Source organism: Podarcis liolepis (genome assembly GCF_965112155.1).
Source record: "Podarcis liolepis genome assembly, chromosome: 13".
Classification (NCBI taxonomy): Eukaryota; Metazoa; Chordata; class Lepidosauria; order Squamata; family Lacertidae; genus Podarcis; species Podarcis liolepis.
In genome coordinates, this window is record NC_139573.1 from 39,548,493 (window position 1) to 39,572,998 (window position 24,506).

General features: G+C 41.9%; 3 protein-coding genes across 3 annotated transcripts in view; all 3 read right to left on the reverse strand.

Annotated features, from left to right (window-relative positions):
• Positions 1 to 17,045, reverse strand: part of LOC310690471 (uncharacterized protein) — an 88,033-nt gene extending 70,988 nt beyond the window's left edge. The window contains 1 exon segment of the mRNA XM_083469403.1: positions 16,957 to 17,045. The gene's annotated coding sequence lies outside the window, so the exon portion shown is untranslated.
• The window catches only part of LOC310690530 (vomeronasal type-2 receptor 26-like), a 44,185-nt gene that overhangs the window by 12,376 nt on the left and 7,303 nt on the right, over positions 1 to 24,506 (reverse strand). Inside the window, exons 3-6 of the mRNA XM_083469635.1 lie at positions 16,301 to 17,161; positions 15,307 to 15,534; positions 14,138 to 14,264; positions 11,785 to 13,356 (exon numbers count right to left, since the gene is read on the reverse strand). Of these exons, the coding sequence (XP_083325761.1) occupies positions 12,458 to 13,356; positions 14,138 to 14,264; positions 15,307 to 15,534; positions 16,301 to 17,161 (2,115 nt within the window). The 3' untranslated portion in view covers positions 11,785 to 12,457. The remainder of the gene's footprint in view (positions 1 to 11,784; positions 13,357 to 14,137; positions 14,265 to 15,306; positions 15,535 to 16,300; positions 17,162 to 24,506) is intronic.
• On the reverse strand, positions 1,561 to 11,748 carry LOC310690824 (vomeronasal type-2 receptor 26-like; the record flags this gene model as incomplete). Its single annotated transcript, XM_083470400.1, has 6 exons — positions 11,070 to 11,748; positions 9,477 to 9,759; positions 7,851 to 8,699; positions 4,352 to 4,579; positions 3,214 to 3,340; positions 1,561 to 2,459 (listed from the first exon to the last, which is right to left on the reverse strand). The coding sequence occupies exons 1-6, from the start codon at positions 11,282 to 11,284 to the stop codon at positions 1,561 to 1,563; spliced, it is 2,601 nt and encodes an 866-aa protein (XP_083326526.1). The 5' UTR covers positions 11,285 to 11,748.

A 24,506-nucleotide genomic window follows, 5' to 3' on the forward strand; every position in this document is an offset into this window, starting at 1 on the left:
CCAAAGAAAAACATACACAGGCATCAGGCTTTCTTCCGTAATATTTTACTGAGGTTCTTAAAGCATTAAAATGGTTCTAAAGCCCAAAATTCTCACTGGATGCCCAGGCAAGGCTCAAAACCTAGCTCAAAAGAGTGTATCCATTTAGAGAAACAATAAAGACAGGTCGATTTGTACAGGAGAAAGAGAAAAATAGAGAATGAATACAGAACTGCTCAGTAGCAGGATATTTATCTCTCGAGTTTTTGACCTTTAGTGTCACATGACACCAGCTGCAGAGAAGCTTTGAGAAAGTTCAATAACATTGTGCACCCATAAAACTTACAATCCATGACACACAGACTGGTCCCCAGTGGTGAAAATGGGTGTAGAAAACCCTCCACCTTCCTTACTTGTGAGCATCTCTCTCAACTTCTTTACATGGTTTGCAGCAATGGGAATTTAGCCCTGGGAAGATGTCAAGAAAACATGCCTTCTTTACAAGCACAAACAACTATTTGTGTTCCTGATAGAAAAGCACCACTCAACTGGTTGGTGGGACAGTATATAGAAATAATTAAACGTAGTGTGCGGTGGTATTATATTTTCTAATAAAACTGAGCTTAATCTCACTCATGTTCAATATACTTTTATTCCAAAATATTCATTCAGAAGCATTCTGCCCCATCTTATAACAATAAGACCATTAAAAATACCACAATTGTCATCCATTGAATTTTAAGTTTTAAAAAAACTCACCAGGAATGGTCTAGAATATATTGTCCATAACTACAGGCATCCCCCACTGAACACGAATAATAATTAAATAATTAATACCCAGAAATGGATCGAGAGAGCTGGAGAGTTCTCATGGCTTGTGAGGGCAGAGAAGAGACTGGAGGTGCAGCAGGGCGATGTTTATGCTGCTCAGCTCAGCCCCCCCCCCCACCTGACAGCTAATGTGCATAGAAGAGCACAGAAGCAGCAACTTTTCCACACATCCTCCAGTCAGCCCCCAAAATTCCACATGGGTATTTTAGGTGCAGTATATTAGATCTGGAATGGAGAGAGAGCAGTAGAGAAGACATTCAAAGGGTTTAGAGGGTGCTCCCCACTAATCAAATCTTCATTTATGTGGGAGGGGACACTGGATAATAATCCAAAGTAAGTGGGGACTCGCTGTACTGAAATATCTGAGACTGGTTAATCATGACAGTAGCAACTCTACTGAAACCTTACCAGCAGGAAAAATAATCTAGAAAGCAACAAGACCTATATAAAAGTTTTCTCTCAGTGTATTGTTTTTTCATGTTCAGTTTGTAATCCATCACCCTCTGAAGTTCTAGTTAGGCATCAATATTCTGTGGTACTCGTGACAGTTTTTTAGTTTTCCAAATAAACCTTAGGGCTAAAACAAGATCAGGGACCCCTGTCTCAAAGAGACCCCAGGGGATTTTAAAAAGAAATTGCACGTAACAATTGCAGGACAGAGAATATAACATAATTTAATGATGTGGATAAAGAGAGATTATATTGCTCATAGCTTGGTGGCAAAAAACCAAATGATGATGGTATAATTTATTATTTCCTCTTTATTAACTGATCCTTGGTGTTCAGATCAGGCCTCAACACAATTATGTAGCATTTGGGAGCAAAGATGGAGCCCAGTAAGCCAGCACTGGAGGCCAAGATGGAGAAGATCTCCACAGCCACCATGTATTTCCCCTTGGTGCTCAGGTACACTGGAACAAAGGAGATCCAAACACTACAAAACAAGAACATGCTGAAGGTGATGAATTTGGCCTCATTGAAGCTCTCAGGCAATTTCCTGGCAAAAAAGGCCACAACAAAGCTGATAATGGCCAAAAAGCCCATATAGCCCAGGACACAGTAAAACAGGGCAACTGACCCTTCATTGCAGCCTAGAATGATTTCTCTCCTCATTGAGTGCATGTCAGAATCAGGAAATGGGGGAAAGATTCCTAACCACACACTGCAAATACCTGCTTGGATAAGGAAACAAGAAGACACAATGGAGCTTGCCAGTCTTTTCCCCACCCACTTCCTCATTCGGGATCCTGGTTTGGTGGCCACAAAGGCCAGAACCACCGTGATTGTTTTGGCCAGAACACAAGAAACGGTCACTGTGAAAACAAGGCCAAAAGCCATTTGTCGGAGCAGGCAGCTCACTCTTTCTGGAGGACTGAGGAAGATCAATGGGCAGAGGAAGCAGAGCAGGAGGAAAGTGAGGAGAGTGTAGGTGAGGTCCCGATTGTTTGCTCTGACAATGGGTGTGTCCTGATGTTTAATGAAGATGACTAGGACCACCACTGTGAGGAGAGAGAGAGAAAGAGCCAACAATGCTAAGCTCATCCCCAGAGGCTCTTTAACGGACAGGAAGTTGATGGTCTTTGGAATGCATTGCGATTGTTCCATGTTTGGATAGTGGTCTTTGGGGCACCCAACGCAATCTTCCATGTCTGGAAAGAATGTAATGCGTTCAGATTTCAGATGTTAGGATAGTAACAACATGCTGTATGGAACACTTAAGGTTAAATTAGAGTCATCACAGATATTTCCATAGTAACCAAACTGAAAGTGATGCATCTGAATCCCACCTCAACCTTTGTGTTGGGTTATGTGGGGTGTCCTGTGATGGCTTGCTAACTCCACATAAACCACATTGTTATTGTTCAGAACAGGTACAGTCCATGACTATTTTACACAGGAGTTCCATTCCCAGCCCCATTACACCCCCACATACTAGGTTGAACGCATTCCGCCGTGCCTGGGTGTACGATCATGCATCAGCCATACGCATGTTTATTTTTTATTTTCTGAATTAAGATAGGTGTCTCCTGCCCAGTCATATCACTGGTGCATTTAGTTCAAAATTCCCTGCTGTATTTTAACTTGTAACAAAGATTAGATCATGGGTCACAAACCAATTCTTTTTAGGAGATGGTCCATATTCCTTTGTGGGGGCTATCTGTCAATAGGTATGGAGGAGAAATTGGCCACTTGAATGAGAAGGCTACATTGCCCTACTTGAACCAACACACTGAACAAAGTACAGATTCCCTTAAAAATGTGTACTTCTCTAAACAATTTTGATGCAGTTCTCCATTCAAACAATATGTACAAAAATGCACACTTCACCACTAAATTATTTATCCTTTCCTCAACTTCTAACATGACATACGGTTTGAAAATTATATATCCTGTTTCTCTTACCCTTCTGGGATGAAATCTTGCCTTGAGGACACGGAACACAATCATAGCAGCAGAATGGCTCCCCCTCCTTCTTTTCCTTCCTGGAACCAGGAGGGCAACTTGGGTTACACTCAGAAAGGGGCGAAACCTGCTCTTGTAAATAATGGGGAAGAGGGTAAGGAAAAGCTTTTTCTCCGTATCTCATAACACTAGAACTCAGAGATATCTAATTTGATTGATTGGGGCACTTTTTCACGCAGTATAGCTAAAACTATGAGATCCAATTCTACAGGAGACAGTGACGGGCATCAACTTGGCTGACTTTAAAAGATGATTGGAAAAACTAATGGAAGAGAAGCCTATCGGAGACCACCACCCCTTGGTGGAGGGACTGCTTTTACTCAATGGTCAGAGGCAGTATGGTGCTGGATACCAGTTGTCAGAAACCACAAAAGGGGAGAGAGGTCTTATGGCCACTTTCAGAACTTTATTTATTTATTTATTATACCATGCCACAGGGCAGTTTACATTATAAAAACATAAAAAGGAAAAGTATGACAAACAGAAACAGTAACATCCAAGTTTGAAAGACCATAAATAGTTTAAGTCACCAATGGCTTGGGAATGTTTCTGCCTGGTGCCTATAGATATGTAGGGAGGTGCCAGGCAAGCCTTCTTGAGGAGGGCTGATTCTTTTCCAATCTAAGAAGTCCCTTTCCTCATTCTACACTTGGTGACAAAGAATAGCTACCCACAAACCTTGACAGCCCCTACTTCCTTCTCAACCATCATGCATTTGAACTGCAAGCAGCAAACACCTGCATCTTCTTCCCAAGAGACTCATGAAACACACTTGGACGAAAAGAGCCCCAAGCCAAAAGCCACATGCCATATCCAGATGCTGGACAAGACTGGCCAATGGCAATATTCTGCACTAGTTGGGCGTTGATCTGAGCCAGCAAGGTCATCTTATGTTGAGATTCCTGTATCCCAGACAACATGACCTTTGGGATGACTTCCAACTCTCTTATTCTTAAGCAGTGCAGGGGAAAATGTTTCGAATCTGGCTGGAAAGGCAGGTATGTGCTGGACTGATGATCTGTAAGTCGAATAACATTCTCTTTACCTATCTCTCATAGCTGTAGGAATTATGCCTCACCTGGTGAAAGCTTCTGTGCCACACCATTCTGTTGTCGTCAAGGGTGAATTCCTGGTCTGCAGCAGCCTCCCCACCTACCCTTCCAACTTTGACTCTCATGAAGGAGTTATTTGGGAAAGTGACCAGGTTGGTAATATCAAAGCCAGCTTCTACTTCCCTTTTCACACTAAAAGATACCGTTTCCCCAGCAGAGTTGTTAAAGGAGACACTCCTAAGAAAGGGGTGGAACTGCATTGAAAGAAAAAGAGAAACTCTGAAGTAATACAAATGTCTTTAATACATACATAAAGGGTTTAATGCTGTAGAGTAAGGTGTCCTGACAGGCTTGGCCTATATCACTTCCTCTTACCTTGGGAGGAAATGGGTAAAAAAGCCATTTGTTCTGCTCACTCTAAATGTGAATTTGGTGTGTGTGGAGTTCTGACCTGCTCCCTACAGCCACATGGATTTAAGGAAAAAAACAGAGATACAACTTAGAACACTTTTGGACCATAACCCAAACCAGGGAAATTGCTGGCATGGCAGTTAAAGAAAAAAGAGAGTGAACATTTAATAAATAAACTGAAAGTAGAAGGGAAAATAGTAGACAATCCAAAAGATATAAGGAAACAGTTTGTTATTACACAGAGCTATATTGAGCTGGTGAGGAACACAGAGAAAAAATAGGTTATTTAAAGCAGAACAACTGACCAAAAATTCCGAAGGAGAAGATCAGTTCTTTGAATGCACCAGTAACAATGATGGAGATGCAACAGGGAATAGGCCAGACTAAAGCTGATAAATCGCCAAGACCGGATGGACTATCAGCTAAGTATTATAAGAAATTGCCATATTGGCCTGAATATAAGCTCCACCTTTTTCCCAAACTCAGACAGTGAAAAGTTAATGTGTAGCTTATATTCGCAACCTTATGATATGTAGCCTGGAGCATTGGGCAAACAGTGCCAGGAGCATGGCAAAGCAGTGCCTGCCCCGTGCATAGTCCCACATCTTCTCCCCCAAGGCCGGGAAGGGATAAGGCTGCCAGCAATGCAGATCAGCCCCCCCCCTGCCCCCAGTATGCAGCCAGGAGCAGCGAGGAATGAAGCGGCTTATATTCAGGGTTTTTTTTTCTTTTTCTCTCCCCCCCCCCCTCTAATCTTAAAGGTGCAGCTTCTATTTGGGTGCAGCTTATATTCGGGCCAATACAGTACAGGATTTTCTGGCACAACCACTTAAGGATATAATGAATGGAATATTAAATACAGAGAAACTGCCAGAATCTCGGAAAGAGGCATATATTACACTGATTCCGAAATAAGATACAGATTTATTTTCAGTTAAAAATTGCAGGCCAATCTCTTTATGAAATAATGACTACAAACTGCCAATATTTTGGCAAATAGAATGAAAAGGATTTCATCCATCAAGATTAAGCCAGCTTTCTTCTTGGTTGGCAGATGAAGGATAACATGAGAAATATAATTGATTTAATAGAATATTTGTAGGCCAGGAATGATAAGCACACAGCATTAATATTTATAGGTGCAAAAGAAGGCCTTTGACAATGTTTCCTGGACTTTTAGAAATGATGGATTTTGGAGAGACATTTTATAGAGGAAATGATGCAATTTATTCAGAACAACAGGCAAAGCTGATTGTGAATAATGTAATAATGGAGGATGTAAAATAATGAAAGGAACAAGACAGGGATGTCCCCTGTTGCCATTACTGTTTATTTTAGTACTAGAGACACTGGCACAAAATATAAGATCAGATGAAGAAGTAAAAGGAATATTGGTGGGAAATAAAGCATGAATCTATCATTTTGGGGGAGGACATCTGTGATAAAAAAGAACGTATTGCCAATAACGTTTTTGTTTCAATCAATTCCTGTGATAAGTGGGGCAGGGCGCTTTAAGGAATGGCAAAGAGATATTTCAAAATTTATCTGGCAGGGGGAAGAATCCAGTAATAAAACATAAACTATTAAAAGACTCTAAAGATAGAGGTGGCTTTTCCCTTCCAGATTTAAGAATATAATATGAGGCGTCCTGCCTTTGCTGGTTTTGGGAATGGATAACATTACAAAATACAGATATTTTGGATTTGGAGGGTTCTGCTAAGAGATTTGGTTGGCATGCGTATCTATGGTATGAAAAAGTTAAGGTACACAGAGGATTCCTGAACCATGAAATAAGAAAGTAATTATATGTGGTATGGGATAAATATAAAAATTGGCTAGAACAGAAAACACCATTGTGGTTCTCCCCATTAGAAGCGATCTCTGTGAAGAAATTGAATATGAGAAAAGGCTGGTCAACATATTGGGAATTATTAGTAGAGGAGGAACACCAGCTGAAATTGAAAAAAATTGAGGACATAAGAGACCTTTTAACAGATTGGTTACAGTATCACCAGCTGAATGATGTCTTTAAAATAGATAAAAGAAAAGGTTTTGCTATTAAACTATCAAGGTTTGAGAAAGAATGGTTGGAAAATAATGTGAAATTATTTTCTAAAATGTATAAATTGTTATTGGAATGGTTTACTAAAGATGAAGAAGTTAAATTGGTTATGATTCAATGGGCAAGAAATATACAGTTCGCAGCATGGAAAAAACTATGGAGAGGGGATTTGAAATTTGCGGCGTGTTATACTTTAAAAGAAAATTATATGTAAATGATGTATTGCAGAGGAAATGAGCAAAAATGTATAGGACAAGTTCAAATGTTTGTTGGAAATGTAAGGAAAAGGAAGGCACCTTTTATAATATGTGGTGAAATTGTAAAGTGGTAAAGGAATTTTGTGAAATGATATACATTGAATTTTTTAAAAAAGGTTTAAAATAGCTACTGTTAAAAAAACCCAGAAGGCTTTTTGTTAGGAATTGTTGGTGCAGAGATACCGAAGGAACTGAAAAGACAGTTTATGTATGCTACAACAGCTGCAACGATGCTTCTTGCCCAGAGATGTAAAGACGACAAGATACCTACTGGGGCAGACTGACCGATGAAACTATTGGGCTATGCAGAGATGGCAAGATTAACCAGGAAAATCAGAACTCAGGAGGATCAAAACTTCAACAAAGAATGGGACAGATATATATTGTACTTGAAAGACCACTGTAAAAACTTGAACTCATTGGCAGACTTTAAACAACTCTTGCAATGATACATAGGACTTGGGTACAATGAAGGATGGTAAATTAGATGGATTTATAATATGCAATTTAAAAAGTTATTTAAAGAATCAATGATGGGGAGGAGGGAAATCTTGAGATTCAGAAGAATCTTGTGCAAGTTTAAATATCTGTAATAATACTATGCATGTGAATGAATTTGTAAAAACTTTTTTTTGTTTTTTTAAAATCAAGATGGTCTGATACTTCACTGTGCTAGTCTTTAATGAGCAGCTTCTCTGCACAGAAGCGGAGAATGTAGAGTTTGAATTTTTTCAGGGTACTGTTTTACATATCACTGCCTACGTCTAATAAAGTATATCCCATGATAGGCATTACCTGCCAAGGCTGAAGCTCCTGTATCCCTCCTTCCACCGCTGCCCTGTATTTGGTCCTGGACAAGAACATGGCATGTAGAGCATGTGCTATGGCATAGACAGCAGTATAGAGACTGTAGCTGTGGCCAGACATGGTCATCTCAAAAGCAGACGAAGGGAGATTCTCCAGCTTCTCCTCTCCAGTGCAGGTTCCACTGGCCTGCTCCTCTGTACTGGAGTTTGGAAATGAACAGAGAAATACTTGTGCCCAGATCTGCTTGACAAAGCCATTTCCATTTGCCGCAAAAGGATTTTGTGCCTCAAGAAAGAATTTGAATCCTTGTACTACATTTGAATGAACTGCAAAGGATAGGGAACCCTGGAAGGCTTGCATATCCCAGTTCATTTGATGGCTCAATGCTGTGAAATCCAGTTGTGCTGTCAGAATCCACACCTTGCCGACAGATATCTTGGTCACGATTTCCATTTCACCTAGTGCTACCATTGTTCGCAATGTAAGCATGGACTTGGTTCCTCCATAGACAACCACCACTTTGGCTTTACTTTCCAGAATAGCTTGATAAATTTGGATCAGCTGGAAATACATGGCATAGTATGCAGCCAAATGTGTCGTTTTCAGGTTTGTTTCTGCAAAGGCCAAGCAAATGCCTTTCTGGGAGAGCAGAGGTTTCAGCGTCTGAATAAATCTCTCTCCACTTTCTGCAGCAAGCAACCCAACCCATGTCCAACCAAAGTGCAGAAGTAACTCAACAATCCCAGTGTACTGATGGGCTTCATTGGGCACCATCCTATAGAAGGAAGTAGATTGGCTTTGACCAGGATCTTCTGGAGCAAAGGAGCCATAAGTGAGCTAAAGGGAAATAAAGGAGCATCATCTATTATTGCAAATGGACTGGGTATGTGCATCCAGGGCCTTCCCACCTGGGAGGCAAAATGAGCCAGTTGCCTTAAGAAGGCAGGTTCCAGAAAGCTGGGAGGGGGGTGGCAGATTGCACTCTGTTTCTCAGCCTCCACCTCCTTCTCTGCCACCCCTGCATGCCCAGTTTCCTGCACACCTGTTTTCCTCTCCTCCCTCCTCCTTTTCTTTCTCCACTTTTTCCTCTATGCCTTCCTGTGTTGCTGCTTTCTTCTCCCTGTTTCTTTCACTTTGCTTCACCGCAGCATTTCAGCTCCTGATTTCATGGTGTCTTCCCTTCTTCTCTCAAATCACTAAGGCACAGAATCCCCATCAAGTGCCACAATGTGTGGGCAGCTGACTCCTGACTGGCAGGCTTCCACCTTTGCAAGTGAGCAGCTTCCGTCTCCAACCAGCAGGCCATGGAGCAAAGGTGAGAGGGTGTCAGTCAGCAGAATGGAATTTGATACATGTTTTTAGGTGTGTGTGGATAAGGAAGTGGGGTGAGATGAGAACTCTTCCACCATCCCATTACCTTCTCTTCATCCACAGACACTGACAATTTGATGCTATGCATTCTATTTAACTGTGCAAAGCACACTGGGAACACTTTTTCTGAAGGGCAGAATCACTCTCCTTTGTCTCTCACAACTATTTCTCTATTATACAAATCCTTTCTGCATAGAAAATATCATGGTGAATGAGTGTGAAATGCCCAAGGCAGCATCTTACCTGGGGAATTTTGTAGATGCCCAAGATGTTTGCCAGGTAGATGGAGGTATCAAAGTCCAGTCCCCCAATAACTGCCACCAGGTGTCTCTGGATGTTGCACTTGTAGTTGGCTATAAGTGTCGAGGGAAAGTTCAGAGCAGCCCAGTAGGTCATCCTTTCATCAAAGTAATTGTCATAGATGTGGAATCCCAGTGTAATATTGGGTAAGAACTTGGGGTTCTCGTTGATCTCCTTGACAGCAAATACCAAGGCCAGAATATGCTGGTAGTTCTTTGGCACAATACTGCAATGAGAATTTTATGCTATATCATTGGGGGATATCCTATGCATTATTCTTTAAAAATGGGCTTCTGTATGAATCTTCAGTATCTTAGTGCAAATTGTACCCTAATATCTGCATATCTGCAGAAGAATTTTCCCACAGGAATGCATTGTATTCCGCTTGTATTCCACTTACACTAATCTATGCATTTTAAGGGATACTTTAGGGACCTCCAGATATTCTTTTTTGTTTATATTGTTTAGCTGGGGATCTGCATTGAACAATTCGGAGAAGTGTGAATTTCAAATGATGGCTGTGTTTTATTTCTGATATATTTTTAGAACATCTTTCTTTTTTTTGTAGTGTCACATTTGAATATGAACTGATTTGAATGATCCCCTTTCCAGTAATGGAATATTGATGTTTACTTTGGGGTACATCATATACTTGACAAGGCTTCTTGAAGATAGAAGAGATATTCTTGCTGACACCAGCATCTAAATCTTTTTCTCATACCAACTTCCCTAAGCCTTCCCCTCCTGTCCAGTTCACACACAGATTAGTTGAGCAGCTAGGTACAGTCTGCCTCTGACTGGCAAACTCCTCAGATTATGTTCCTGCCTACTTGGACAGCTGAGCTCCTTTAAGAAATCTGCGTTTCTAATGTTCTTCTGGTATGAACTGAGCAGCATTTTAGCTTAATGTAGGGCTCATTCAGACTTCCCCTAGTCCTGCCATTTTCCTCCCAGAAAACCTGATCTTTACTGCTCAATTGGAACTCACACCTCCCTCAGAACTTCTCCCAACTGACAGTTAACTGACATTTCTTCACTGATCACTACCTTCAGCTGAATACAGTCTGAATATATCTGATCCAGGCCCTGTCTATAAATTATAAACACAACTGTCTAGCTTGATTTAGATGAGAACATCAGGGGCTCTTTGAGTGCCACCTCAAAGGAGAAGTGAGCCTTTAAGACCCCTCACATGAGATTTTCTGAGGTGAGCATTAACAACAGAGAAGGGCTTTCCATCTTAAACTAGGGAGGTTTAATCTGTGAGTTCTCTTGTTAACCTCTACTTCGAAGAGGTTCGGTGGGATGTGGGGAGGAGAGAACACATCAACAAGACCAGGCTCTCTCATCTCACTGACACATTCAGATCTGCATCTCCCTTCTTCCAAGGCAACTCCTCAGCTTTGTAAATACCCCCACACCATCTGCCTGGATGTAAATTCCACTGAAATCAGTGGAACTAGCTTCTAAATAGGCCTGGTTAGAGCTGAGGGATATTTCAGTATCAGCTGATTACTTGACATTTGAATTCTTTACAAGTTATTAAGAAGTTGATGGATAGTTAGCCTCTCTTCGAAGTTTTCTTCATCAAAAGCAGTAAGGAGGTGGGAAGCAAGGCCGCCAACAATAAGATCACCAGGTAGGTGGTATTCATGTGGAATGCTGGACAGATCATGGATGGTGCAACTCGTGGTCTGATTGCACACCAAATGTAGCAGATGAAAGAGAAGGGGCACAATAAACAGCAGCATACTGAAGCAAATATTCTTTCTAATCAAACACCCTTATTTCCATCCAGCACATGAACCTTGCTTAACAACCACTCAGTACAAGATTCTGCCTTGTCGTGAACAGCACTTCTCTAACAATTCACAAATTAAAATCCTATTTTACAAGTTGATTAAAAGAAAAGTGAAAATCCTTCCTCTTCCTCTGTCCTCTCCCTTGCTTAGAATGGCAGGAAGAGGTTATAATACCCATGTTTTGACATTGGTTAGTATTCCATGGAAATCTACTGAGACATTATCCAAGGGAGACTAAGTCATGATGAAAGTGATAATTACAGATGAGGTAATAACAACCTCTCAGAAAATGACCAAAAAAACCCCCCTGCTTCTGATTTTTCATCCAAAGTGGTTTCTGTCTATTTATGGGACAACAAAAGGGCATGCAGAATTAACAGCACTGAGGAAGAGAAGAACAGTTAGCCAGTCTCTAATTATTTGCACTGGTCAGCATTAATAAATCTGACCTCCCAAAATTTCCCACCTGAACACCAGTTCATTAGTTTTCTGACAATTATGCCAAGACAAAAGAATGGTGAAAAGGGCTGAGTTTTGTACGTGGTTTCCATTGGAAGGAAGGAAAAATAGGTATCAACAAAGGAGAATGCTCTGGATGCCAAGATCCAGGTTTGGGGCACAAATTCTTTGGTGAGAGATTTCCACCCGAGATTTTAAATCACAAAATATGCAGCAAATTAAAGTGGGGAAATATAGTTTGCTAGACCTTTAAAATATGACCTCCATCTTCCCTTAGCATAGAATAAGACCACACATTTGTTAAGTTAAGAACTGGTAATACCTATGAACTCTTCAAAGGCAAGGTTCATGTGCTTTCCCACACAACAGTCAGAAAACACAGGCAGCAAAACAAGGCTTATTTACAATGCTGAAAGTTCCAAATTCTTGGTATAGGAATGCAAGGGAGGCTTCTAAGAACCAGGTGGTCTGAGTATGAGGAAACCAGCTCAGACCTAAAATGTGCTTCTCAGGTAAAGCGAAGGAAAGCAAGAGGCCTGATTACCAATTCCCTCCCAAAGTGAGCTATGCCTGGTACAACATAATTGAATGGTGTGGATAAAGAGAGATTACATTGCTCATATTTTGGTAGGAAAAACCCCACAAAGATGATAGGATAATTTATTATTTCCTCTTTATTAACTGCTCCTTGCTGTTCAGATCCGGCCTCAACACAATGATGTAGCATTTGGGAGCAAAGATGGAGCCCAGTAAGCCAGCACTGGAGGCTAAGATGGAGAAGATCTCCACAGCCACCATGTATTTCCCCTTGGTGCTCAGGTACACTGGAACAAAGGTGATCCAAACACTACAAAACAAGAACATGCTGAAGGTGATGAATTTGGCCTCATTGAAAGTCTCAGGCAGTTTCCTGGCAAAAAACGCCACAACAAAGCTGATAATGGCCAAAAAGCCCATGTAGCCCAGGACACAGTAAAACAGGACAACTGAACCTTCGTTGCAGCCTAGAATGATTTCTCTCCTCATTGAGTGCATGTCAGAATCAGGAAATGGGGGAAAGATTCCTAACCACACAGTGCAAATGGCAGCTTGAATAAGAGAACAAGAAATCACAATGGCACTTCCAAATCTTTTCCCCACCCACTTCCTCATTCTGGATCCTGGTTTGGTGGCCACAAAGGCCAGAACCACCATGACAGTTTTGGCCAGAACACAAGAAACGGTCACTGTGAAAACAAGGCCAAAAGCCATTTGTCGGAGCAGGCAGCTCACTCTTTCTGGAGGGCTGAGGAAGATCAATGGGCAGAGGAAGCAGAGCAGGAGGAAAGTGAGGAGAGTGTAGGTGAGGTCCCGATTGTTTGCTCTGACAATTGGTGTGTCCCGATGTTTAATGAAAATGACTAGGACCACCACTGTGAGGAGAGAGAGAGAAAGAGCAATCAATGCTAAGCTCATCCCCAGAGGCTCTTTAACGGAGAGGAAGCTGATGGTCTTTGGAATGCATTGCGATTGTTCCATGTTTGGATAGTGGTCTTTGGGGCACCCAACGCAATCTTCCATGTCTGGAAAGAAAGTAATGCGTTCAGATTTCAGATGTTAGGATAGTAGCTACATGTTGTGAGTATGGAACACTTAAGGTTAAATTAGAGTTATCACAGATATTTCCAGAGTAACCAAACTGAAAGTGATGCATGAGAATCCCACCTCAACCTTTGTGTTGGGTTATGTGCGGTGTCCTGTGATGGCTTGCTAACTTCCCATAAACCACATTGTTATTGTTCAGAACAAGTACAGTCCATGAACTTTGTACACAGGGGTTCCATTCCCAGCCCCATTCCACACCCATGCAGACCCCTTTCCACCCCACCCGGGTGTGCGATCGTGCATCAGCCATACGCATGTTTATTTTTTATTGCCTGAATTAAGATAGGTGTCTCCTGCCCAGTCATATCACTGGTGCATTTAGGTCAAAATTGTCTGCTGTACCTTAACCTGTAACAAAAATTAGATAATGGGCATCAAACCATTCCTTTTTTTTCTTTTTTCTTTTTGGAGAAGGTCCATATTTCTTTTTGGGGGGCTATGTGCCAATAGGGATGGAGGAGAAATTTGGTTTTTATGCCACTTGAATGAGAAGGCTATCTACATTGCACTCCTTGAACCAACACACTGACCAAAGTACAGATTCCCTTAAAAATGTGTACTTCTCTAAACATTTGTAATGCAGTTCTCCAATCAAACAATATGTACAAAAATGCACACATCACCACTAATTTATTTATCCTTTTCCTCAACTTCTAACATGACATACAGTTGGAAGATTATATATCCTGTGTCTCTTACCCTTCTGGGATGAAATCTTGCCTTGAGGACACGGGACACAATCATAGCAGCAGAATGGCTCCCCCTCCTTCTTTTCCTTCCTGGAACCAGGAGGGCAACTTGGATTACACTCAGAAAGGGGTGAAACCTGCTCATGTAGATAATGGGGAAGAGGGTAAGGAAAAGCTTTTCTCCCTCTCTCATAATACTAGAACTCAGAGATATCCAATGAAGTTAATTTTTGATTGATTGGGGCACTTTTTCATAGATAAAACTATGAGATCCAATTCTACAAGAGACAGTGATGGGCATCAACTTGGCTGACTTTAAAAGATGATTGGAAAAACTAATGGAAGAGAAGCCTATCGGAGACCACCACCCCTTGGTGGAGGGACTGCTTTTACTCAATGGTCAGAGGCAGTATGGTGCTGGATACCAGTTGTCAGAAACCACAAAAGGGGAGAGAGGTCTTATGATCATGTCCTACAAGTGTCTGGTTGGCCACTATCAGAAACTTATTTATTTATTTATTTATTTTACATGCCACAGGGCAGTTCACATTATAAAAACATAAAAAGGAAAAGCATGACAAACAGAAACAGTAACATCCCAGTTTGAAAGACCATAAATAGTTTAATTCACTAATGGCTTGGGAATGTTTTTGCCTGGTGCCTATAGATATGTAGGGAGGTGCCAGGCAAGCCTTCTTGAGGAGGGCTGATTCTCCTCCTATCTAAGAAGCCCCTTTCCTCATTCTACACTTGGTGACAAAGAATAGCTACCCACAAACCTTCACAGCCCCTACTTCCTTCTCAATCATCATACATTTGAACTGCAAGCAGCAAACATCTGCATCTTCTTCCCAAGAGACACATGAAACACACAGGGACGAAAAGAGCCCCAAGCCAAAAGCCACATGCCATATCCAGATGCTGGACAAGACTGGCCAATGGCATTATTCTGCACTAGCTGGGCATTGATCTGAGCCAGCAAGGTCATCTTATGTTGAGATTCCTGTATCCCGGACAACATGACCTTCGGGATGACTTCCAACTCTCTTATTCTTAAGCAGTGCAGGGGAAAATGTTTCGAATCTGGCTGGAAAGGCAGGTATTTGCTGGACGGATGATCTGTAAGTAGAATAACATTCTCTTTTCCTATGTCTCATAGATGTAGGAATTAAGCCTCACCTGGTGAAAGCTTCTGTGCCACACCATTCTGTTGTCATCAAGGGTGAAATGTTGGTCTGCAGCAGCCTCCCCACCTACCCTTCCAACCTTGACTCTCATGAAGGAGTTATTTGGGAAAGTGACCAGGTTGGTAATATCAAAGCCAGCTTCTACTTCCCTGTTCGCACTAAAAAATACCGTTTCCCCAGCAGAGTTGTTAAAGGAGACACTCCTAAGAAAGGGGTGGAGCTGCATTGAAAGGAAAACAGTAACTCTGAAGTAATGCAAATGTCTTGTAATACATACATAAAGGGTTTAATGCTGTAGAGTAAATTGTCCTGACAGGCTTGGCCTATGTCACTTCCCCTTACCTTGGGAGGAAATGGACAACAAAGCCTTCTGTTCTGCTAATTCTGTGTGTGAATTTGGTTTGAGTGGAGTTCTGAGCTGTTCCTTACAGCCAGATGGATTTAAGAAGCTGCTTCTTTCAGAAAAGAATGTAGTCTGGAACAACCATTTTCTATACCAATAAAAAGTTTAGGAACTTTTACCATTTTGTAACTAAGCTATGTCTTCTGCTTCTGCAACTTTTTTCTGAGTGCTGTGTTCCAAAAAACCTTTGAACTTTGAAGAGTTTTGTAAGTAAACCATGTAGGAGCTACTAAGCATGTGATGTATTTTTGTGCTAGTGAAGTGGGATATTCTGGAATTCACGGGAAAGGGCATATTTTAAGGTTATACAGTATGTATTTCCATGCTTCTGGTTGCTGCATGTTTTGCCATGCACACAAAGGAAGTTGCTCACAAAAAAGAAGGGTAGTGCAGGATTGGGTCCTCCTGCTTAACAGCTGTAAGCAAGGTGGCCTGATATTTCACTATGCTACCTTAACGAGCAGTTTCTCTGCACACAAGGGGAGAATATGGTCTTACACTGAAGCTTCATTTTTTTCCCCAGAGTACTGTTTTATGTATCACTGCCCAGGTCAAATAAAATGTATCTCATGAAAAGAATTACCTGCCAGGGCTGGAATTTCTGAAGCTCCTGCATCCCGCCTGCCACCATTACCCTGTACTTGGTCCTGGACAAGAACATGGCATGTAGAGCATGTGCTGTGGCATAGACAGCATTATAGAGACTGTAGCTGTGGCCAGACATGGTCATCTCAAAAGCAGACGAAGTGAGATCTTCCAGCTTCTCCTCTCCAGTGCAGGCTCCACTGACCTGCTCCTCTGTATTGGGGTTTGGAAATAAACAGAGAAATACCTGTGCCCAGAACTGCTTGAGAAAGCCATTTCCATCTTCCTCAAAAGGATTTTGTGCCTGAAGAAAGGCTTTGAAACCTTGCACCACATTTGAATGAAATGTAAAGGAGAGGGAACCATGAAAGACTTGCATATCCATGCTCATTTGATAGGTCATTGCTATGAAATCCAGCTGTGCTGTCAGAATCCACACCTTGCCCTCAGAGGTTTTGGTCACATTTTCCAGTAAACCTAGTGCTAGCATTGTTCGCAAGGCAAGCATGGACCTTGTTGCTCCATAGACAACCACCACCATGGCTTTACTTTCCATAATAGCTTGATAAATTTGGACCCGGTGGAAATACATGACATAGTACTCAGCCAAATATGTCGTTTTCAGGTTTGTCTGTGAGAAGGCCAAGCAAATACCTTTCTGGGAAAGCAGAGGTTTCAGCGTCTGAATAAATCTCTCTCCACTGTCTCCATTAGCAAGCAATCCAACCCACGTCCAACCAAAGTGCAGAAGTATCTCAACAATCCCAGTGTACTGATGGGCTTCATTGGACACCATCCTGTAGAAGGAAGTGGCTTGGCTTTGATCAGCATCCTCTGGAGCAAAGGAGCCATAAGTGAGCTAGAAGGAAATAAAGAAGCATAATCTGTAAATGTGGAAGACAGACTGCATATGTCCATTGAGGGCCTGACCACACAGAAGGTGAAATGAGCCAGTTGCCTTAAGAAGGCAGGTTCCAGAAAGTTGGGAAGGGCAACAGATCTTGCCTCCATGGAGCTTCTCAGCTTCTGCCTCATCCTCTGCCACCCCCGCATGCCCACTTCCTTGCATTCCTTTTCCCCTCTCCCCCCCCCATTTTTCCTTCTTGAGTTTGTAGTCCTTGGTTTCCTGCACTGCTGCTTTCCTCTCCTCCATTTTCTTTCTCCATTTCATCCCTTTTTCTTCATCACTGCATTTCAGCTTCTCGTTTCATGGTGTCTTAACTTCCTTTCCACACATCTATCAAACCACTAATGCACAGAATCCCACTCAAGTGCCACAATGTGTGCACAACTGCCTCCTGATAGTCTGAGTCCCAGCTCTGAGGATAGCAGCTTTGAGGATAGCAGCTTCCTTCTCTACTGTACAAAACCTTTCTGGATAGAAAATAGGATGGTAAATAAGTATGAAGTCGCCAAGGTGGTATCTTACCTGGGGGATCTTGTAAATGTCCAGAATGTCTGCCATTTGGAGGGAGGTATCAAAGTCCAGTCCCCCAATAGCTGCCATCAGAGATTTCTGCGTGTGGCACTTGTAGTTGGGGACAAGTGTGGAGGGAAGGTTCAGAGCGGCCCTGTAAGTCATCCTTTCACTGAAGTAACTGTCATAGATGTGGAAGCCCAGGGTGATATTAGGTAAGATCTTGGGGTTCTCATTGATCTCCTTGACAGCAAACACCAAAGCTAGAATATGCTGGTAGTTCCTTGCCACCACACTGCAAAGAGAATTTTAAGCTGCACCCTTGGAAAATATGCTATGCAATTTTTAAAAACGGCTTCAGAATTATTCTTCTCTATTTTACTGCAAATAGTTCCCTAGTATACACGTATCCGCAAAGCAATTTTCCCTAAAAGAATGCATTGTATAAATTTCAAATGATAGTTGTGTTTTGGTTTTGTTATCTTTTTAGAGCATGCTAATTTTGGTAGGTTCACATTTAAATGTGAACTGATTTGAATCCTGCCTCTATCTCTAATAAGGGAATACTGATACTTACTTTCGGGTCCTACATATACTTGACAACGCTATCTAAAGATTCAAGAGATGCTGTTAATAATAATAATAATTTATTATTTATACCCTACCCATCTGGCTGGGTTTTGCCAGCCACTCTGTAAAAACACAATACAGCAATAAACATTGGAAACTTCCCTAAACAGGGCTGCCTTCAGATGTCTTTTAAAAGTAAGATAGTTGCTTATTGCCTTGACATCCTCTGGAAGGGTGTTCCACTGGGCAGGTGCCACCACCGAGAAGTCCCTCTGCCTGGTTCCCTGTAACCTCACTTCTCGCAGTGAGAAGCCTACACCAAACTTCTGAAGTTTGGGTAAATGTTAGTCTTGGCTTGTGAGCTGGTTGTAGTCTCTTGCTGGTTTAAGGGCATCATGTTAAAGAGATCTGCAAGTTGCACGCAACACTTTCTAAAGATTCAAGAGATGCTGTTGCTGACACCAGTCTCTGAAAATTATGACCTCAGACCAAATTCCCTGAACCGCTACTTTTGCCCAATTCACTAACAGACTGTACCTAGCAGCTGAACCAATCTGCCTCTGACCTCAGAATTTAGCCAATTGTATTTCTGGCTGTTTGAACAGTTGAGCTCTTAAGAAACCTGCTTTTATGGCATTCTTCTGGTAAGAAATGGGAACCTTCCTAGCCTAAAAGACATACCAGCTCACTTGTTCTGATCTTCACTACAGCAAATCTTGACAATCTGGGGATAAATACCTAACTATTTAAGTCTCAGTCGTCCACTTTTACCTCAGCTTTCTCTTGTCTTTGCCTCACACCTCACTCATTACTTCTCCCAACTGACAGCTAACTGCCATTTCTTCACTGTTCAGAACCTTCAGCCAATCACTGTCTGTTGTTCCCAAGGCCAAGCAGAATGAATGTACCTGTTCCAGGCCCTGCCTATAAATATTAAATGCAATTGAATCTCTTTCCCCTTCCTGTCTTCCTATCACCAAGTAGCTATAACTGAACAGGTCTGCACAACATTAAGAGCACAAAGCATCAAACTTTGACACTCACACACTGACAGAAACAGAGACCTTCAACAGAGGATAGAAAGCATTTTTAAACCACAAAGCACAGAAATATACAAAACATTTATATAGAGGTACTGATTTGATCCAATTAAAAATGTGTATCAAAACGCAGAGAAGTAGATAGCCTAGTTTAATGGAGTGGTTCTCATAATTTCCAAACCTGTGACATATTTTTAACTAGGAGTATCCTACTTGGATGTGAATATCTGGGGGTCTTGGAACCCCACCTCTTAAGAGCTCTCAGCCCAAGCTTCCTGAGGTGAAGTTCAATATTCAGAACAGATAAGGGCTTTCCATCTTAACTAGGTAATTCTTCAGCTTAGCAATAGTCCCGTCCCCCCACCTCTGCCTGGAAGTAAATCCCACTGAAACCAGTGGCACATGCTTCTGAGTAAGCCTGGTTAGAGCTTAGGAATGTATTATATGACATATGAAGTCTTTACAAGGTATTAAGAAGTTGATGGGTAGTTAGCCTTTCTTTGAAGTCTTCTTGGTCAAAAGCAGAAAAGAGGTGAGAAGCAAGGCCGCCAACAATAAGATCACCAGGTTGGTAGTATTCATGTGGAATTCTGGACAGATCATGGATGATGCAACTCCTGGTACGTTTGCACACCAAATGTGGCAGATGAAAGAGAAGGGGCACAAGAAACAATAGCATGCTGAGGCAAATATTATTTCTCATCCTCAAACACCCTTACTTCCATGTGAAACATGACCCTTAGTTTCAATACAATCCTCAGCACAATATTCCACCTTGACAGGAACCACACTACACTACCAATTCACAGATCAAGATCCTATCTTACAACTCAACATAGACAACAGCAGAAATCCTTCCCCTTCCTCTGCCCTCTCCCTTGCATAGAATCACAAGAAGGGTTTTTATATTCTAATGTTTAGACTTTGACTTCTATTCTCTGGAAATCTATTGAGATGTTATCCAAGAGACAGTTAGTAATTATGAGAGTAATAATTACAGATGAGATAATAACTAGCTCTCTTTACATCAGGGAAATGAAACAGATGACAAAACAAATCACACACCATGTTTGTGATGTTTCATTCAAAGTGGCTTCTGTCCCTTTATGGGACAACAGAAGGGCATGTAGAATAAACTGCCATAAGAATTTGGGTCTGTCTGTTATCAATGCTGAAATGCCTCACTTGACTGTGGCAATGATTAATCTGACCTAAAATTTCACACCTGAACATCTGTTCATTAATTTAATGACATTTATACTAAGACAGGCTAAAGAATGGGGTGAGATTCTCTTGGCGAATCTCATTCAGTTTCTAATCAATCACCCTTGGATGTTCTAGTCAGGCCTGCATATTTTGTGGTACCTATTAGACTTTTTTAGTTTTCCAAAGCCTCCAGCCTCGATCCAGCCCCCAAAATTTTAGATGTGTTTATTTTGGGTGCAGTATTTTTGATCTCGAATGGAGAAAGAGCAGCAGATGTTCATTGATGTTCGGAACATAACCCCCAATTAAGCGTGGAGTGGCTGTACTGAAATCACTGGCACTGGTTAATCATGACAGCAGCAACTCTACTGAAACCTTACTTATAGGGAAATAACCTAGAAAGGAATGAGACGTGTTTGTTTGTTTGTTTGTTTTTTAATTGCCTCTCAATATATTGTTTTTCCTTGGCCACTTCCTAATCAATTACCCTCTAACGTTCATGTCAGGCATCAATATTTTGTGGTACTCATGATAGCTTCTTAGTATTCCAAATGAATCTTAGGAAGAAAAGAGATTGGAGGCACCTGTTGTAAAGAGGCCAGTAGTGGATATTTAAAAGAATTGCACATAACAGTTGTAAGAGATAGAATACAGCATGATTATATGATGTAAATAAAGAGAGATTATATTTGCTATTTCCTCTTTATTAACTGCTCCTTGCTGTTCAGATCAGGCCTCAATACAATGATGTAGCATTTGGGAGCAAAGATGGAGCCCAGTAAGCCAGCACTGGAGGCCTGAGCAATCCTCTGCCGCGTCATCCCCGGCCAGCCAATCAGCCGGCCCAGGGGATGTGCCTTGCCTCATTTAAGGCAAGCGCGGCCAGGAATCTCCCTCTTTGGCTTCTCAGCTGCGTTGGTTTCCCACCCACCCACCCTTCAAGGTTCCTCTTTTGACCTTGCTATGGACCTCGGTTGGTCGCCGTTAAGGGGCCTAGTAGGAATTTTTTCCACTTGGCAAATTGGCACCAGCCATTGGGTTTTTTGCCTACCTCGTAGCAAATCGTCACAACTTTCTCGGCTTTGGTGGTTAGGAATTGGTATGGGTATTGTTTTGTAGATATATGGGGGGGAGCGCCATCACCTCCCCCGGATATTGAAGGGTAGTCCGGTAAAGGATTGCAGGGGGCATGGCCCCGTCCGAAGCCTATGGAGGCCAGGGCCCAAGGCACGACCCCGAGCGGTGACCCCGTGGGAGTGCCTAGTTGATGTGCATTTTCTATCATTTCCTGATAGAAAAGCACCACTCAACTGGTTGGTGGGACAGTATATAGAAATAATAAAACGTAGTGTGTGGTGGTATTATATTTTCTGATAAAACTGAGCTTAATCTCACTCATGTTCAATATACTTTTATTCCAAAATATTCATTCAGAAACATTCTGCCCCATTTTATAACAATAAGACCATTAAAAATACCACAATTGCCATCCATTGAATTTTAAGTTTTAAAAAAACTCTCCAGGAATGGTCTAGAATATATTGCCCATAACCACAGGCATCCCCCACTGAACACGAATAATAATTAAATAATTAATACCCAGAAATGGATCGAGAGAGTTTGAGAGTTCTCATGGCTTGTGAGGGCAGAGAAGAGACTGGAGGTGCAGCAGGGCGATGTTTATGCTGCTCAGCTCAGCCCCCCCCCCCACCTGACAGCTAATGTGCATAGAAGAGCACAGAAGCAGCAACTTTTCCACACATCCTCCAGTCAGCCCCCAAAATTCCACATGGGTATTTTAGGTGCAGTATATTAGATCTGGAATGGAGAGAGAGCAGTAGAGAAGACATTCAAAGGGTTTAGAGGATGCTCCCCACTAATCAAATCTTCATTTATGTGGGAGGGGGCACTGGATAATAATCCAAAGTAAGTGGGGACTCGCTGTACTGAAATATCTGAGACTGGTTAATCATGACAGTAGCAACTCTACTGAAACCTTACCCGCAGGAAAAATAAGCTAGAAAGCAACAAGACCTATATAAAAGTTTTCTCTCAGTGTATTGTTTTTTCATGTTCAGTTTGTAATCCATCACCCTCTGAAGTTCTAGTTAGGCATCGATATTCTGTGGTACTCATGACAGTTTTTTAGTTTTCCAAATAAACCTTAGGGCTAAAACAAGATCAGGGACCCCTGTCTCAAAGAGACCCCAGGGGATTTTTAAAAGAAATTGCACATAACAATTGCAACACAGAGAATGCAACATAATTTAATGATGTGGATAAAGAGAGATTATATTGCTCATAGTTTGGTGGCAAGAAACCAAAGGATGATGGTATAATTTATTATTTCCTCTTTATTAACTGATCCTTGCTGTTCAGATCAGGCCTCAACACAATGATGTAGCATTTGGGAGCAAAGATGGAGCCCAGTAAGCCAGCACTGGAGGCCAAGATTGAGAAGATCTCCACAGCCACCATGTATTTCCCCTTGGTGCCCAGGTACACTGGAACAAAGGAGATCCAAACACTACAAAACAAGAACATGCTGAAGGTGATGAATTTGGCCTCATTGAAGCTCTCAGGCAGTTTCCTGGCAAAAAAGGCCACAACAAAGCTGATAATGGCCAGAAACCCCATGTAGCCCAGGACACAGTAAAACAGGGCAACTGACCCTTCGTTGCAGCCTAGAATGATTTCTCTCATCATTGAGTGCATGTCAGAATCAGGAAATGGGGGAAAGATTCCTAACCACACACTGCAAATACCTGCTTGGATAAGGAAACAAGAAAACACAATGGAGCTTGCCAGTCTTTTCCCCACCCACTTTCTCATTCTGGATCCTGGTTTGGTGGCCACAAAGGCCAGAACCACCGTGATCGTTTTGGCCAGAACACAAGAAACAGTCACTGTGAAAACAAGGCCAAAAGCCATTTGTCGGAGCAGGCAGCTCGCTCTTTCTGGAGGGCTGAGGAAGATCAACGGGCAGAGGAAGCAGAGCAGGAGGAAAGTGAGGAGAGTGTAGGTGAGATCCCGATTGTTTGCTCTGACAATGGGTGTGTCCCGATGTTTAATGAAGATGACTAGGACCACCACTGTGAGGAGAGAGAGAGAAAGAGCAAACAATGCTAAGCTCATCCCCAGAGGCTCTTTGATGGACAGGAAGCTGATGGTCTTTGGAATGCATTGCGATTGTTCCATGTTTGGATAGTGGTCTTTGGGGCACCCAATGCAATCTTCCATGTCTGGAAAGAATGTAATGCATTCAGATTTAAGATGTTAGGATAGTAACAACATGCTGTATTGAACACTTAAGGTTAAATTAGAGTCATCACAGATATTTCCATAGTAGCCAAAGGTACAGTCCATGACCATTTTACACAGGAGTTCCATTCCCAGACCCATTCCACCCCCACATACTAGGTTGAACGCATTCCACTGCGCCTGGGTGTACGATCATGCATCAGCCATACGCATGTTTATTTTTTATTGCCTGAATTAAGATAGGTGTCTCCTGCCCAGTCATATCACTGGTGCATTTAGGTCAAAATTGCCTGCTGTATTTTAACTTGTAACAAAGATTAGATCATGGGTCACAAACCAATTCTTTTTAGGAGATGGTCCATATTCCTTTGTGGGGGCTGTCTGTCAATAGGGATGGAGGAGAAATTGGCCACTTGAATGAGAAGGCTACATTGCCCTACTTGAACCAACACACTGAACAAAGTACAGATTCCCTTAAAAATGTGTACTTCTCTAAACAATTTTGATGCAGTTCTCCATTCAAACAATATGTACAAAAATGCGCACTTCACCACTAAATTATTTATCCTTTCCTCAACTTCTAACATGACATACGGTTTGAAAATTATATATCCTGTGTCTCATACCCTTCTGGGATGAAATCTTGCCTTGAGGACACGGAACACAATCATAGCAGCAGAATGGCTCCCCCTCCTTCTTTTCCTTCCTGG